The 13,962-nt window shown below is 52.4% G+C and overlaps 1 protein-coding gene across 4 annotated transcripts in view; it reads right to left on the reverse strand.

Annotated features, from left to right (window-relative positions):
• The window catches only part of RNF123 (ring finger protein 123), a 48,073-nt gene that overhangs the window by 18,678 nt on the left and 15,433 nt on the right, over window positions 1–13,962 (reverse strand). For 3 of the 4 annotated variants that reach the window (XM_086618945.1, XM_086618944.1, XM_086618943.1), the window contains exons 20-30: window positions 13,267–13,368; window positions 11,947–12,053; window positions 11,229–11,427; window positions 10,457–10,602; window positions 10,178–10,261; window positions 9,433–9,540; window positions 6,496–6,673; window positions 5,400–5,474; window positions 4,901–4,988; window positions 4,555–4,642; window positions 4,341–4,425 (exon numbers count right to left, since the gene is read on the reverse strand). In XM_086618945.1, coding sequence (XP_086475071.1) covers window positions 4,341–4,425; window positions 4,555–4,642; window positions 4,901–4,988; window positions 5,400–5,474; window positions 6,496–6,673; window positions 9,433–9,540; window positions 10,178–10,261; window positions 10,457–10,602; window positions 11,229–11,427; window positions 11,947–12,053; window positions 13,267–13,368 — 1,260 coding nt within the window. Of the gene's footprint in view, window positions 1–3,455; window positions 3,483–4,340; window positions 4,426–4,554; window positions 4,643–4,900; window positions 4,989–5,399; window positions 5,475–6,495; window positions 6,674–9,432; window positions 9,541–10,177; window positions 10,262–10,456; window positions 10,603–11,228; window positions 11,428–11,946; window positions 12,054–13,266; window positions 13,369–13,962 lie in introns of all 4 variants that reach the window. The other variant, XM_086618942.1, reaches the window with a different exon arrangement.

Here is a 13,962-nt window from a genome sequence, read left to right on the forward strand (position 1 = left end):
GGCTTCCCTGGCTTTTGTTGCTCCCAGGAGGATTCTGAATCTAAAGATGCTGTGATGGCTGCTACTCTTTGAAAGTAACATAAGGAACCATCCCTGGGCTACAGCAAGAGCAGCTTCATCCCTTGTATGAGTTCCCAAATGAGGTCCTCCATGGGGGAGTCATGAGTGGTAGCTAGAAACCTAGCTCTGGTGCTGTGTTCATCTTTGTTTGCAAGATGTTCACCTTTGCTGAGGTCTTTCCACCCACCTCCCTCACATCTCGGTTACCACTACCCTCCTGGGTAATGACACAGCCCTTACATGTGCTGGTTCAGACAGTGATGTCATTTCACAGGGCGTCTGCGGATACTCACTGATGTGGTTACTTTCTTGATCCTGGCAATAGTATGTCATCAGTGCTGCTAAAACTTGCAACTCCCTAATACAAAAGCCACTCGATCTTGGCTTAGTCTTCATTATGACAGATAAAGATCAGTCACTGGAACAGAAATCGGTGGTTTTCCAAGGCCAGAAATTATGACCTTAACACACTTAATGTGGGCAACAGAGTGTGGCCCCAAGAGGTTATAGATACCTCTGATGTTTCCACAACAGAAACTTCCTTGCAAAAATATAAGCAAGATTGTCAGAAGGAAAAAACAAAAGCTAGTTGGGGAGTGGGAAGAAACAGTGAATAAAAGCAGAGTTCTTTAGGGCTGCTAGGCAGTCAGATAGCCCCAGTGTCACAGCAAACACTTGGGTTAAAAGGTTCACTGAGACCAGGATGAAGCAAAGACGTAAGTTAAAATGCAAACAGCAAAGTGAACATAATCAAACACAGCCAGTGGTTGACGAAAATAAGGAGTAAAGGGGTAACAGAAGGAGAAGACATAAAAGAAACATCCACGACTAACCACGCTACATGGAAAGTTTCAACTATAGGAAAAAATCCTAGCACAACTATTAGAAAAAGTAGCAATGGGAGAGTCTCACAGTAGCAGAGGCCCACTAATAGATGGAGTTAAAAATTAATAAAGCAGACAAAGTGGAAGCCTTCAATAAGTGCTCCTACTAGATAATTGTAAAGAAGCAGGGTCGTGTACTTTCATCGCAGGAAGATAATTATGTACTTTATAGTTTGCTAATGACCCAGGAAGATTTATAACGGGGCTATTTGTGAGACTTCTTGGCCAGCAGCCCAAGGGGGGCTCCGGATGCTGCAGCACTTACAGCAGAGCTGGGAGCACAGGGCAGGAGAGCCCCGAATGGATCAGATACAAAACCAAAGTATTTCCACCCAACGCTCAACTGAGTTTTCAAAAGGATCCAGATGCAGATGTGAAACAGCTGCTGCTCAGTGACTGTGGCTGTCAGACCAAGGGAGCAGCAGTGGAAAAGGTAAGCTGGGGATGGGGTGATCCACGTCACCAGCAAACTGCGCCCGTTCACGGATGTATTTAGAGAGGACCGAAGGGAATGTCACAGGGCGGTGCAGAAGGAAAGCAAGTTGCATTCAGGGGATGAGATATCAATAAAGCGGAGCACAAGGCACCAGGACGCCTCGGTGCGCGCCTGGGACTCACGCGTGCCTCCGAAGCAAAGCACTGGCAAACAGGCTAATGCGAGTTTTGGCTCTGTGACGGGCAGATCAGGGAGGTGTTCTAGCCAGCATGCCACTGGCATCTCTAGGGCTGCTAAAAACACGAGAAGAATGAACACAGGGGCTTGCAAAAAAAACCCAAACCCTTTCCTGAACAGGACAGAGAGGCTGCACTTTCTTTTCACCATTAAAAAAGACCAAAAGAAGTGAGTTTACGCTGGTACGCAAGAACATTGGAAGAATAAAATGTTGTAACACACAGAGTTTAACCCAGCAGAGAAAGGCAGAGCAGCAGCAGTGGAAGACACAAGATGAGGTTAGGTACACTCCCATCAGGAAAAAAATGATGGATTTATTCCTGAGGGTGACCAACCACCATCAGAAGGGCTTGGACAGTTCAACTGCCACCAGCTGATGCTTTTGCTGTGGTCAGATCAAGACAGGGTTTCTCCCTGAGAGACCCTTTAGCTTAGGCGACTTGCTGGGCTCGGGAAGGGGATGTGTGTGACTCCTCCGTCCTGTGTTGCACAACAGTGCAGCTGGATGATCCCACGGTGCCACCCACCTGCCCTCCGCCCCTGGCGGTTGCGTGGGCAGGAGGCCGGGGGCAGAGAAGCTGCAACCCAAAGCCACCCTGCAGCTCGGTAAAAGCAAAGAAGGGCTGGGCCTGGCACCGGGCCACCGCTGCCGCTCACTGCGTGTGTGCCGTAACAGCGCCCGGCCCTGCCCATGAGCCACGGTGAAAGACAAACAAGCTCCTACGGCAGCTGCTGACCAGAACTGCTCCCACCTCCACGCAGAAGCCCCATCTGCTCTCAGGAGCCAAATCGGGGGCAGAGCCCCGTCTGCACAAGAGCTGTTTGGTGCCAGTGGGGCTCAGGAACTGCTCCGGGAGCAGGCAGGAGCACGCATGGCCCCTCTGAGCCTCTCCCTGCCCTGGGCTCACCCAGGTGGCCGTCTCGTCGCTCGCCATGGGCAAGCATGGGCAGAAGGCAGCGCAGGAGGCCAGGTGCCTGCGTGTGTCGTGGGTATCGGCAGGCACCGCCAGCACACCTTTGCCAGGCCGTGCAGAGTTCTCCGAGGAAGCAGCTCCGAAACAGTAGGAGGCTGGAGCACCAGAGAAGAGGCGTTTGCCCAAGGTCCCGTCAGACCGGCCTGCGGAAGCAGACCCAGACAAACAGGGATTTCTTTCAGCTCAGCAGTTTGTCCCGTTGTCACTGCCACCGCTCAAAGGTGAAGACTGATGGGTGGCATTGGCAGGGGGGTCATCTCCTCCTCCTTCCTCAGGCAGCGTCTCAAGGACACCTCTGAGTCCCGTATCCCTCTTCAATTAAATCAGCATTCATTATCGATTTGGTTGCGCCTTAAAATAGCAATCCCAGGAGCAAGTTCCCAGTAGCCAGCCCAGCCTACTCCGGGCTCAGACTGTGCGGAGCCATCCCAAAATGGATGGAGAGAGGCCTGGAAAGCTGAGGAGCTCTGCTGCTGCCCCAGAGCTCCCTGGGATGGGGGAACTCGGTCACCACCCCATGGGACTGGTAGCAGCCACACAGGGGCTTGCTTGTATGGCAGGAGGGTGAGGAGACAGTCACGAGGTCCCTCCTGCATGTGTAAGCTGGCAGAGCCTGCGGCAGGGCGCTGACCCCAGCAGTGACCCCGGTAAAAGAGGTGCAAGAGCAGTCCATGATGCAGCCTTAGACACTGCTACGAGGGCACCAGCCTGCCCTGCATCTCCCAAGGATGTCACTGAGAAAGTGATCATTGTGAGAAGGCTTCTGCTCCACAAAGAGGGGTCTCTCTAGACAGAAGAGGGGAAGCAGGGAGCTCGCTAAAGCTACTTCACCAGACAAGAGAGAGGGTCATACAACAAACTTACTCTGGAAACTAGCAACAGAGAGATCTCCTGGGCACCAGGGGCAGGAGAGAGAAAGAGAACAAGAGTGCTGTTAAAACAGAGGCAGGTAGCCTCTGTGTGCACCTCCACACGCCGCCCACCCATGCCAGGCTGTGGCAGTCTCTGTCCCCCATCCCCAGGCAGCTCTGGAGCAAGGTCTCGCACAATGCCTTTTCCATAGCAGAGAGGGGTCAGGAACGTATCTGGACAGGCCTAGATCCTGCAAGGGTGAAGCTGGGGACGTGTTCTTCAGCTCAAGAAAGGTACCTTCTCCTCCCTACATCTTTCTCAGCCACAACAGAGCCAAGAAACTCCTTGTTTTGGTGACAGTGCTGAGAAGCAAATTGCCATGCCGAAGGCAGGACAGGCTCTGCCAGGCTCCAAGATGCCTGGTTAAAACACTCCCTGCTTGCACACGTCTCCAGTGCCCTGCCTCCTTGAGCAACCGCTCCCTCTCTCAGGGTACCTTCTGCTTGGCATACTCGCCAACTCTTCCCCATGGCAGCTGCTCGTTGTGGACTTCAGAGAGCCTTCTCCTGGGCTTATATTTTGGAGTAAAGCTCTGGTTAGGATGCAGCCTTGGGCCTCTCTCCTCTCCCTTGAAGGCCAGAACCCCTCCTTGTGATGGATCTAACCCACCACTCCGCAGGCAAAAGAGTCACCAGCCAGTGCAGAGAGACTGCGGATGTCCAGGAAAGGAAACGCTGGCTGCAAAGCTCAGGCCTGGATTATTTGGCCAGGACTCCTCTACTTCAGCAGCCATCTCACCAGCTGGCCTGGCCCCCAGTAGAGACGGCTACTAGTGAAGAGACCGGTCCTCCCTCACCACCCACCATAACCCTGAGTGCCAGTCCCTGCCTCACTCACTCTGCAGGCTGGGCAGGCTGGCATCCTCGGGCTTGGTTTTCAGCAGGTGCGGGAGCCGTGTGTATCTGTACCCGAAGCCACAGCCCTGGTGAAAGAGATAACGAAAGATCTTAGAGGCTGGAAAACAGCTGGGTTTTGCTGCTACTGGAAAGTGAAACGCTCAGTGTCTGACCAACCCCTGACGTCGTGAGGAGCAGGGACACAGGATGCTCACCCGCCACAGCCTGACGAGGATCCAGTTGGTCTGTGCCCAGGGTCGCTGCTCATAGGGAGCCAGGAGGTTCTTCATCATGGAGATCCGTCTGCCAGACAAGGACATAGGTCAGCCCAAAGGGTTTGGGGAGAGGGGATTAAACAGGACACACGTTAGGACCCACGGAGCTGGGACAGAGCAAAGCCACTGGTGTAAGGGTGACAGAAGGCTCCCAAACCAACTCCAGCACCCTACTGCAGTTCCCAGACCCTCGGTGGTGCTTGGCAGCCTGCCTGCTCCCCCACCCAGCCGTGCCACCACCCCAGCCCTGCCCCAGCTCCCCGGAAACAGGCAGGACAGCACTTACTGCTCTTCTGGGATCCTCTCTACAGCACGCAGTGAGTGCGGGTAGCAGACGTAGCTGGCCAACGCCTGCATCAGGGAGTCCCGGATGTCTGAGGAGGAACGAGAAAGGGCTGGGCCAGGCACCCAAGGACACACAGCATGCCAGGGAGCACCTGAACAGTGGAGCCTGGGAGAGATCGGCCCTTGCTAAGAAAGGTTTGCTGTCCCAGCTGATGCGGAGAGCTATGCTCAGACAGCTAAAAAGTAACGCCAGATTTGACATGCAAGTAGCTGGAACATGAGTCCTGCTCTCAAAAGGGTACTCTAGGTCATGTATCTAACCTTGGAATTAGCAGGGCACACCAGACAAGGGCAGTGCCCAGCCTCTCTTTGTACGTGGAGACATAAAGGACTCAATGGATTCAGCAAATGGATCCCAACAGAAGTCTGGTGAGCCATAGGCAGTGAGACCGGTCAGACCTACAACATATCACCCCAAAAGCAGAGGAGAGCAGCTTTACCCGTGCCCACAATCCTCGAGTCAGCAAAATGCTTGGCCAGGATGGCAGCGAGGCGCATCAGGGTTTCTTCGTAGCCTGCAAAGAGAAGAAGGGAGCAAAGGTCATGCCAACGGCCCGATGGGCAGCCCTGTGGTCCCAGCATTCCTGTGGACATGGCACAGGTCATGGGATTCATTCCTGCTACAGTTAACTTTGCAGTTTTGTCTAGTCAAACAGACAGCTGGGAAAGCATGTTCATCTCCAACAGAGCCTCCCACCTCAACCTGCAGAGTCTAAAACAGTTGGAAAAAGACAAAACCACGCAACTGAGTCGGAAGGCAAGGGGGAGATGCCTGGTGCAGAAGAGGCTGAGCAACACAAATACCACCCTAGATCTACGCAGAAAAGCCATGTCCAGCCTGCAGGCCCTGAAGAAACCTGCAACCACCTCAGCTCCCTGAACAGCGGTCACAGCCCCCACCTAATGGCTGTGAACACTTCAGCCATGTCTTGTTGGTGGGAACAGAAGCTCTTCTGACCTTTGCGGACTCTGGAAAGCACAGAGCAATTGCCTAAGACCTCACTGGGATCACTTAGCCATGAAAAGCACAGAACGTGCACAAAGAGAATCCACCTAAACACAGACTCTTGGCATCAAGTGGGTGATCATCTCCATAGGGCCGTATCCAAATCCCAGGGGGATTCGAAAGCAGTTCCAGTTCCTGCACGCTTGGCACATTTCCTTCCCCCTAGAGACCAGCAGGCAGTGCCACACGTTCTGGAGGCCATCACATCTTCCAGCATCCCAGCCCATTCCTGGTGCCTCCTTGGAAACAAAATCCATAGCTGCCAGTGATTATCACTACAGTCAACACTGCAACAGCTTTGGTCAAGGCATGGGCTCCCTGCCTAAGCTCAGCAACGGTCCTGGCTCACCAGCAGGTACCTACTTGAGGAACAGCACAGAGCACCAGCCCCGCAGCACCCGGACAATATACTGGTGCAGCACATCACAAGCAGAAGGGATGATGCCCACCTGCCACTGCTTCACCATAAGGATGTAGCTTGCTTTAGACTTTATCAGGCCAGAATTAGCAAGGCCTCCCCATCCCCTTACCTGGAAGTTCCTCCATGCTGTTTACAGGGCTGAAGTAGTTCTTGAGTGCACTGTAGCTGTTCATAGCCACGCTGAGGTAGAACTCCGGCATGAAAGCGAAAAGCGAGCCCGTCCTGTCACCGTGCTCGATGGTGCGGATGCACGCTCGCAGCAGCCAATATACATCCTGCATCTTCTCCTGGCCAGAGAGAACACAACAATCCCCATTCAGTTTCATCCAGCTTCTCTTTGGAGAAATGCAACAGTCAGTACCATGCTTAGACCTCAGAAACATCTCCACATCTAAGAGCAGTGGCCCGAGGAACATCTAAGTTCATTAATCAGATCTGTGCCATTCAGTCTTTTCACAAAGCCACAGAAGCATCAGGTGGAAGGAATAATCAGATCTCTACACCAACCTCAACCTCAGAGCACAACTATCACCAGCATGACATCATATGGCTTTATCTCACTGAGCCCTGAAACCCCCCAAGAACCACTCCTTGCTAGGGCTGATCTGACCACAGAGGCCTGATCCCAAAAAAGTCGTGCTGGTTTTTATTCCAAGTGCCCCGGCTGAAGGAAGGCAGGCACTAGCAAACCCAGCATAAATCCATTGGAAAGCAAGCTGGTCCTTTGTAGGAATCAAATGGGAGCAGACTGAAAGCTCATATCAACTCACATCTTTGCAATGGGTGGCCACAGCCTTTCGGATTCTGTGCCAGCCGTTCAACCAGATTTACTGTCCTGAGGAAGATCAGCCTCCTGTTTCTCTAAGTAAAACTCAGGGGGTCCTAAATTAAATACAGGAAGTTTAAGGCCATCCGCATAACTTTAAGCTATAAAAATCAGCACCAACAAAGCCATAAAAAGAGGAAATACTATTTCATAGCCTACAATGCCAAGAAATATCATAAGCAATAGCAATTTGCACAAAAATAGATGGAGGAGGATTACACTTCTAATTAAAAAAAACTAAAATCAGAGGTGGAGATAAGTTATGTAATTTGCTTAGTGGCTTTTCTAAAAAATGTTGCTACCATCTTTGGGAGATTTACATGGGTTTGTACTGTAAACTAGAGTGAAATAGTGTAAATCAACTAAATTGACCAAAAGACATCTTTATCTTGACACCGACACACATCTCAGCTCAACTGTTGCTTTGAGGATTAAAAGTAATTCTGCAGACAACATTGAGTCAAAGAAAGAAGCATTTGGTTTCGTTAGGACTTGATAACCTCAAAAAGTCAGCTCAGGTATTGCCAAGCTAGAAGAAAGCCTACACCAAGAGCATACAAAGACAGATGTGATTATCCACAATGTGAGGGATAAATACAGTGTTGTAATAAAATAAGCTGAAATGGTTTTGCCACGAGGATGTTCTGAAGACAGCATTATCTACCTTAAAACTAGGAGTGTTTTAAGCTGCAGCACTCCCTTTCGTCTCACCTTGAATCCCTCAGCTCAGAATAAAATAGTGACTAATTCCCCTGAGGAAGAAGCAGCCTCTCCCATGCTCCGACACCTCAGCACAGAGCAGGGCTTCACCTCTAGATAGAACCAGTCTCCTCCTGTCCATCAGCAGCGCCTGCAATGCTCACACAGATGTGTCCCTCACTAACACACAAGTGCCAGGGACACAGGAGCCCACTGGATGGATGTCTCCATTGGGAAACTCCTAGCACCTGTGACACGGAGCCCTAAGGGTACAGGCAGCATGGATGAGCCCCTCCGTGCAGCCACATTCTTCGCCAGGGCAAGCTCGCTCAGCTCCTGAGGCACACTTCACAGCCCGCGCGGGCCAGTGACCTGCTCTCGCTGCGGGCCAAGCAGACCAAGGCAGGAGCAGAAGCGGGGAGGGCTGTAACCTTCACTCCCAGATCCTGCTGATTCATCCAGAAAGGTGACACTGTACTCCTGACGGGAGGCGGGTACCTGCGTTTAATATGACGACAGATCATCTAGCGGCACGCACGGCGTTTCCGCAGGGGCCAGAGCAGCCACGCCTGCAATGCACACGGCTAATGCCCCTCGGCCCTGCAACAGCAGCCCGGGAAGAAAGGTTTTATTTCCTGGCAAGCGTCGTGGGCTGTGCCAATGCAGGTGGAGAGCTTCTGCCGCACAGCGCTGTGCCTTGCAGCCCTGCTCTGCCAGCAAAGGAGAGGACGAGCAAAGAGTGCAAGTCAGGAGCAGCAGCTCTGCCAGACGTGTTCCTAGGAACCGTCGCTCTTCCCCTCCCTGTTTACATCCCGGGATACACGCACAGACCCTGCTGCCACTGCACGTTCAGGGAAACGCGTCTTCTTCCCCAGCACAAAAAAGCTACAAACACAGCAATGTGCAAGGGACGAGGGGAAGAGATCTGAGGAGCGTGGGAGCACAAACTGCTCATGAGAAAACAGACCAGAGACTTTATCCTGGGAAATGGTGAACGCAGGGAAGAAGGGACGACCTGTGCAAATGGTGATGCGTTACTAAATGCAGAATGCACTCTCTCTACGCGTGAACCAAACCCTAGGCTTGGATCCTGCAGATTTCAGGAAGAGCAGCACTAGTGAGACCCCCCTGTGACGCACAGCACAGCTCAGGGAAATGGTTCACAGCAGCCTCTGTCCTCTAGACATGCCCTGAGAACTGAATCTCCCTGTGACCTGCACCCTTCTGTCCGTGGTGCACAGGCCTGACACCCACAGGGAAAGCCTACGGCACCACGCACAGATCGGAACAGACTGGGCCATGTCTGAACAAACACTGCGGGACCAAGCATGGGACAGGATGGGGCCCAGGCCTAGGAAGGAGTCTCTGATGCACAAGAAGGGAAAGACAAGCCCTGGAGATCATCGGCATTGCTCCAACACCAGGGAAAATGACACTTGTGACATGTGAGCCAAGCAGCAGAGATACAGCAGCTCGCTTGCTCGCTCTGCTTTGAGCTGCTCACATTTTGCTCCTGCCCACCTTTGAATAAATGGTGACGTTTATCCAGGCGAGGCGTCGGCTTAGGTGGTTGAGCTTCTCAGAGAAGACCTTTTGGCTCTTCAGCAGTTCCTCGTGGATGTCTCTCCTCTGAAAAGAGTGCAGAGATGTGAGGGCAGATGTCATTTCCGTTACACTATATCTCTTTTTCAGAGAGGGATAAACAATGCAAAAGCAAATACCACCTTGGGGCTAGCTAGGGAGTGCTGGCAGGAGGGAAAGAGGTCAGCAGCCTTCCTGCGGAGGGAGTGGGAAGCAGTGCTATAAAGAGCACTTATCAGTCTCAGCTGCAGCCCACAAAGCCTGATGCAGACGCTGGCCCAGTGTGGGCAGCAGCTCAGGGTCAGCTGCTGTCAGGGACGTTAATGCATCATCAGATACACTCCAGGCAGCTGGAATAGGATAGATGTGTCTCAAGACCAGCACTGGAAGGTCCCCACCCCAGGAGACCAGCTCCAAGGTGCCTGCAGCACATGGAGCTTTGCAAGCTCCCACAGCTTGTCCAGGAGAAACTGAAGCAGTTGCTTCAGTCCCTCTGTTCCTCAAGGCAGCGGTACAATGGGTTGGTGCAGCACAAAATGCCACTGTCAGTTCCAGGCATGGGTTACTATCCCTGTCCTAGACATTGGCCACTCCAAGGCTGGAAATCACCCACTGTACTTCATCCTTTTTTGCCCGATACCAAGGCTCTACCAGAGAAGGACACTGGGACTCCAGAGACACTTACCCTCTTTGGGCAGCGGCTGATTTTTTCCTCTGTGTCTTTCAGTGCCATGGCATATTCATTCACATCATCTGACACACCAACCATCTGAAAAACAAGCAGATTCCAACAATAAACGAGGGTATTTTTTTCCCTAGACACATAAGCATGCAACCAGATACTCCATGGGAGTTAGGAGGAGAAGGAAAAGGCGTACACAGTCACTAAATAAGCAGAAAACAGAGTCAGCGTAGAGGCACGGAGGTTGAGGAGATGGATTCCTGCACAGCATGTGCTGCTTACCTTCCCAAGCTGCTGGTGGACGCTGAGGTTGTACATCATCACTATCCCATCCAGGACTTCCAGGAGGGAGTTCTCTGTGATGGGCTGGTCTGGCTCCTCTGGGGGTCTGCCCAGTAAGAGACCCTCATTTCCATGGCTGCCTTCAACTGCAAATGCATCCCCAAGACAGGAGAGAAGTTCTCAGCAAGGCATTTTGGCACCTCAGCTTCTGCCTGCACCTCTCTGAAGCCAAAGCCCTGCTGTGCCTCTGTACTGCAGTGCTCCTTCCCAGCCCGTGTGATTCACTAGACACACTAACGCACCATTTCCCATCTCACTGCCTGCACTGGGCTGACCTGCCAGATCAGTCCAAACAGACCCAGGCCGTATGCAAGTCCCACTTCCTCGAGCCCTGCATGCTCTTCAGAGCCCTGCCTGACATGCCCCAACAGCTACGGTGCTGCTGCTGCACACGTCAGCCTCTAGCTGCTCTCTGTTCACAGCAAGCATGGCTACAGCTGCCTTTGAACCACCTCCCTGCACAGTCCCACTGCACTTGCAGGAACCAAGGCAGCGCCTTCTTACAAGCAGAGCGTGACAGCATCACCAGTGTCATGTTCAGGATGGCAAAATGGTTAACTATGGACTTGTGGGTGTCAGCATGTCCTGAGAATGGGAAGGAGCAATGCTGGCAGCAAATGGATTGCTTTCCTCTTGGGAGTACTGGGAGCTGGAAGACACTGTTCTCCCAGGGACCACCTGGGCCACACTAGCATGCAGCAGAAGTACTCACTGTCCTCCTCCGTCCGCTGCTCCACGCTTAGCGTGCGCACTTTGATCTTCTCCAGGGTGCCAAGAGGCCGCCGTGGGTTCATCAGGCTGACGGCCGCTGTGCTGAGGAAGCGGTTGGCACGGCCCAGGGTGGGGGAGCTGAGCCAGCCAGGTCTAGCGAGAGCCCCACCGATGGCCAGGGCAGCAGAGGGACGCTGAGACTGAAAAGAAATGAAGGAAGAAACAGTTCTAGCTGTTTGGCTGCCCGCTGTTCCTCCCTTGTCCCTGCAAGGATGTTGGTACAGATGCACAGTGACCACCAGAAGGTGAGCAGACACCTTTCCTATCATGGCTGGGCCAGCAGTGCCAGGTTAGCAAGTGGATATTCCTTCCTCTACGGGCCCATGCCAGGTACAAGCAGCAGATGGGCACAGCAGGAAGCTGCTCTGTCTGCACCCTTTCCAACGCAAGCACCGAGAGCTGTCATGGAGGGGAGGGGACATATTCAGATCAGTGGGTACCAAGAGAGCAGAGCACAGAAAATTTTGCTGCTCGAACCAGGACCTTGCTGATTTCCAGTGACCCTTATGTAAGTGCAGCTGTTTATCTGACTGCCCATGGGCTGTTAACAGTCCTGGCCCAGACACTGTCTTCCTCCAAAGCAAAGCTTTTCTAACCAGAGGCTGAGTTTGCTGCCCGAGCACCAGGGCCCTGCAGATGAATAACACTACACGGCTCACCTGGGCTACCGATGTTGCTGATTCCTCATCTTCATCGAGATCGTCCATGGTCACTGCCTGCAGCTCCGCAGGGTCAATCAGGACATTGGCTTTTGCAGCCAGGTCATCTGCACAGAGCACACCAAAGCAGCTGTGAATGCAGGAGTTACCCCTGGCTTCCCATGAGGCAGCCCTAGGGTCATCCTCTTTCGTGCTTCTCGGCAGTAGAGAAGCAGCTAGTGAAGTTGGATGCTGCATTGGAACAAGCTCACCTTCCCCCCAACTTCCTTATGTGGACTAGGTCTATCCTTGCTAAGACAGCAGAGACCTGGCAGCGATGGGTGTTGCTCACTCAGGACCCATTTCCATTCCTGGTCCTACCAGCAACAAACAGAGCAACTGAGAAACCAGGAGACAACTGCCAGGGCCAAACTGGACTAGTGTAGGGAAGGAAAATCAGGGCCTGAGACCATTTGTTAAGCACCCAGCTCTTCAATGCTGTCCCATGACATGTCCTGAAGTCACTAGGACTGCAGGTTCCCTTCAAGACTCAGACCAGAAACCATTCTCAGCCCAGAGGCAGGGTGCACTGATGTCTATGCTGTACAAAGCCTGAAAAACGTGTCTTCTAGTCCATAGCCCTGTCTTTAAAACTGGCCAAGACCTTTGTAAGAGACCAGAGATGACACGGTTCTCAAGTTAAGTAATCGAATTTTGAACAGCCAGGGATCAAGTTGAGACAGGGAAAATGGTCCTAATCTTGCAAAGACACTGGGGAAGCAGAAGAGAGATCTGAGCCAAAAGGCAAGTGCCACCTTAGCCAGAAACCAGAGACAAACCAAGTCTGATGGAATGGCAAGAGGTTTCTAACCCTTCCAAAAGGGAGGCTTTGCAAGCCTGTAGCCAGAGTAGCGTGCTGCAGACAGACACACAGCTGCCGTACATACACAGGGCTGTGTGCCCGGAGTGGTACAGCGAGTTAATCCTGGGCATCCTTCACATTCAGCCAGGCTGATGGTCCACGCTTTGACAGTTCCCAGCCCTCAGCTGTGGTGCAGCAAGAGGGTATTCCCACATCAGAGGGTATTCCCAGACTATCTCCTTCCCTCCACCAGCCACAGGGCCCGTTCAGGGATATAAGACAGTAAACTGTTAACCTAAAGGACACTCCATCCAAGAGGGATGGTGTCTTCTTCAGGGTAACTTGCACCTCATTAAAATTCAAGTCTCCTCTCCTCAAATTTAATCACGATTCATTACCCAGGGCTCCCTCCCTGGGATGTCTCCCGGGTGAACTCCTGCTAGAACCTGGATGCAGGTATTGGAAATGAGAGCACTTACCTTTCAGAGTTTTCTTGAGATGAGACAGGAGACCTCCGAGTCGCTGAAGGTCAAAATAATCCACCTTCCCATTATAGAAGAGTTGAGGAGGGACATACGCCTCTAAAGCAGAGAAGATCTGTTTTTAACACGAGTTCTGCACACAGGACCCACACAGACATGTAAGCCCTCCTAAGACAGACACCAGGGCCCTGCCTGGACCCACACTTAATGACAATTTTTGTTGTCACAAAAGCACAAGCCATGAAGGCAGAGGTGATTTCCACAACGAAGTAAGCATTAGATCCATGCAGAAACTGGAGCAACCGATGGCCATTGAGGACAAGCCTCCAGCACTTTCTCCCTCCTAGCTACAGTCACTGGGAAAAACTGGGTCATCAGAAGACTCGGCAGCTCTCCACCTGGCTACTCCAGCTCTGTCACTTAGTCCCACAGGGATCATAAGGCAAGTACTGAGTCTAGAGAAAGGGTCAGCCTAAAATAAGAAAGGGGAGCACCAAGCAGATCGTGGCAGAACAGGCAAGGTGGAGTTTGAGGGTGGGAAAGCAAGTGGCACTGACTTGGTTTCCACTTAATCCCACCATCTGGGAACCATGAAAACAGACAACTATCTTCCCCTGAACTTTGACTGTCCTCTTACAGACCCATAACCGATATTTGACTCTGCTCCAGAGCATACAGAGGGGAACTAGCAAG

This window comes from Tauraco erythrolophus, chromosome 12, assembly GCF_009769465.1.
Source record: "Tauraco erythrolophus isolate bTauEry1 chromosome 12, bTauEry1.pri, whole genome shotgun sequence".
In the NCBI taxonomy this organism is placed as follows: domain Eukaryota; kingdom Metazoa; phylum Chordata; class Aves; order Musophagiformes; family Musophagidae; genus Tauraco; species Tauraco erythrolophus.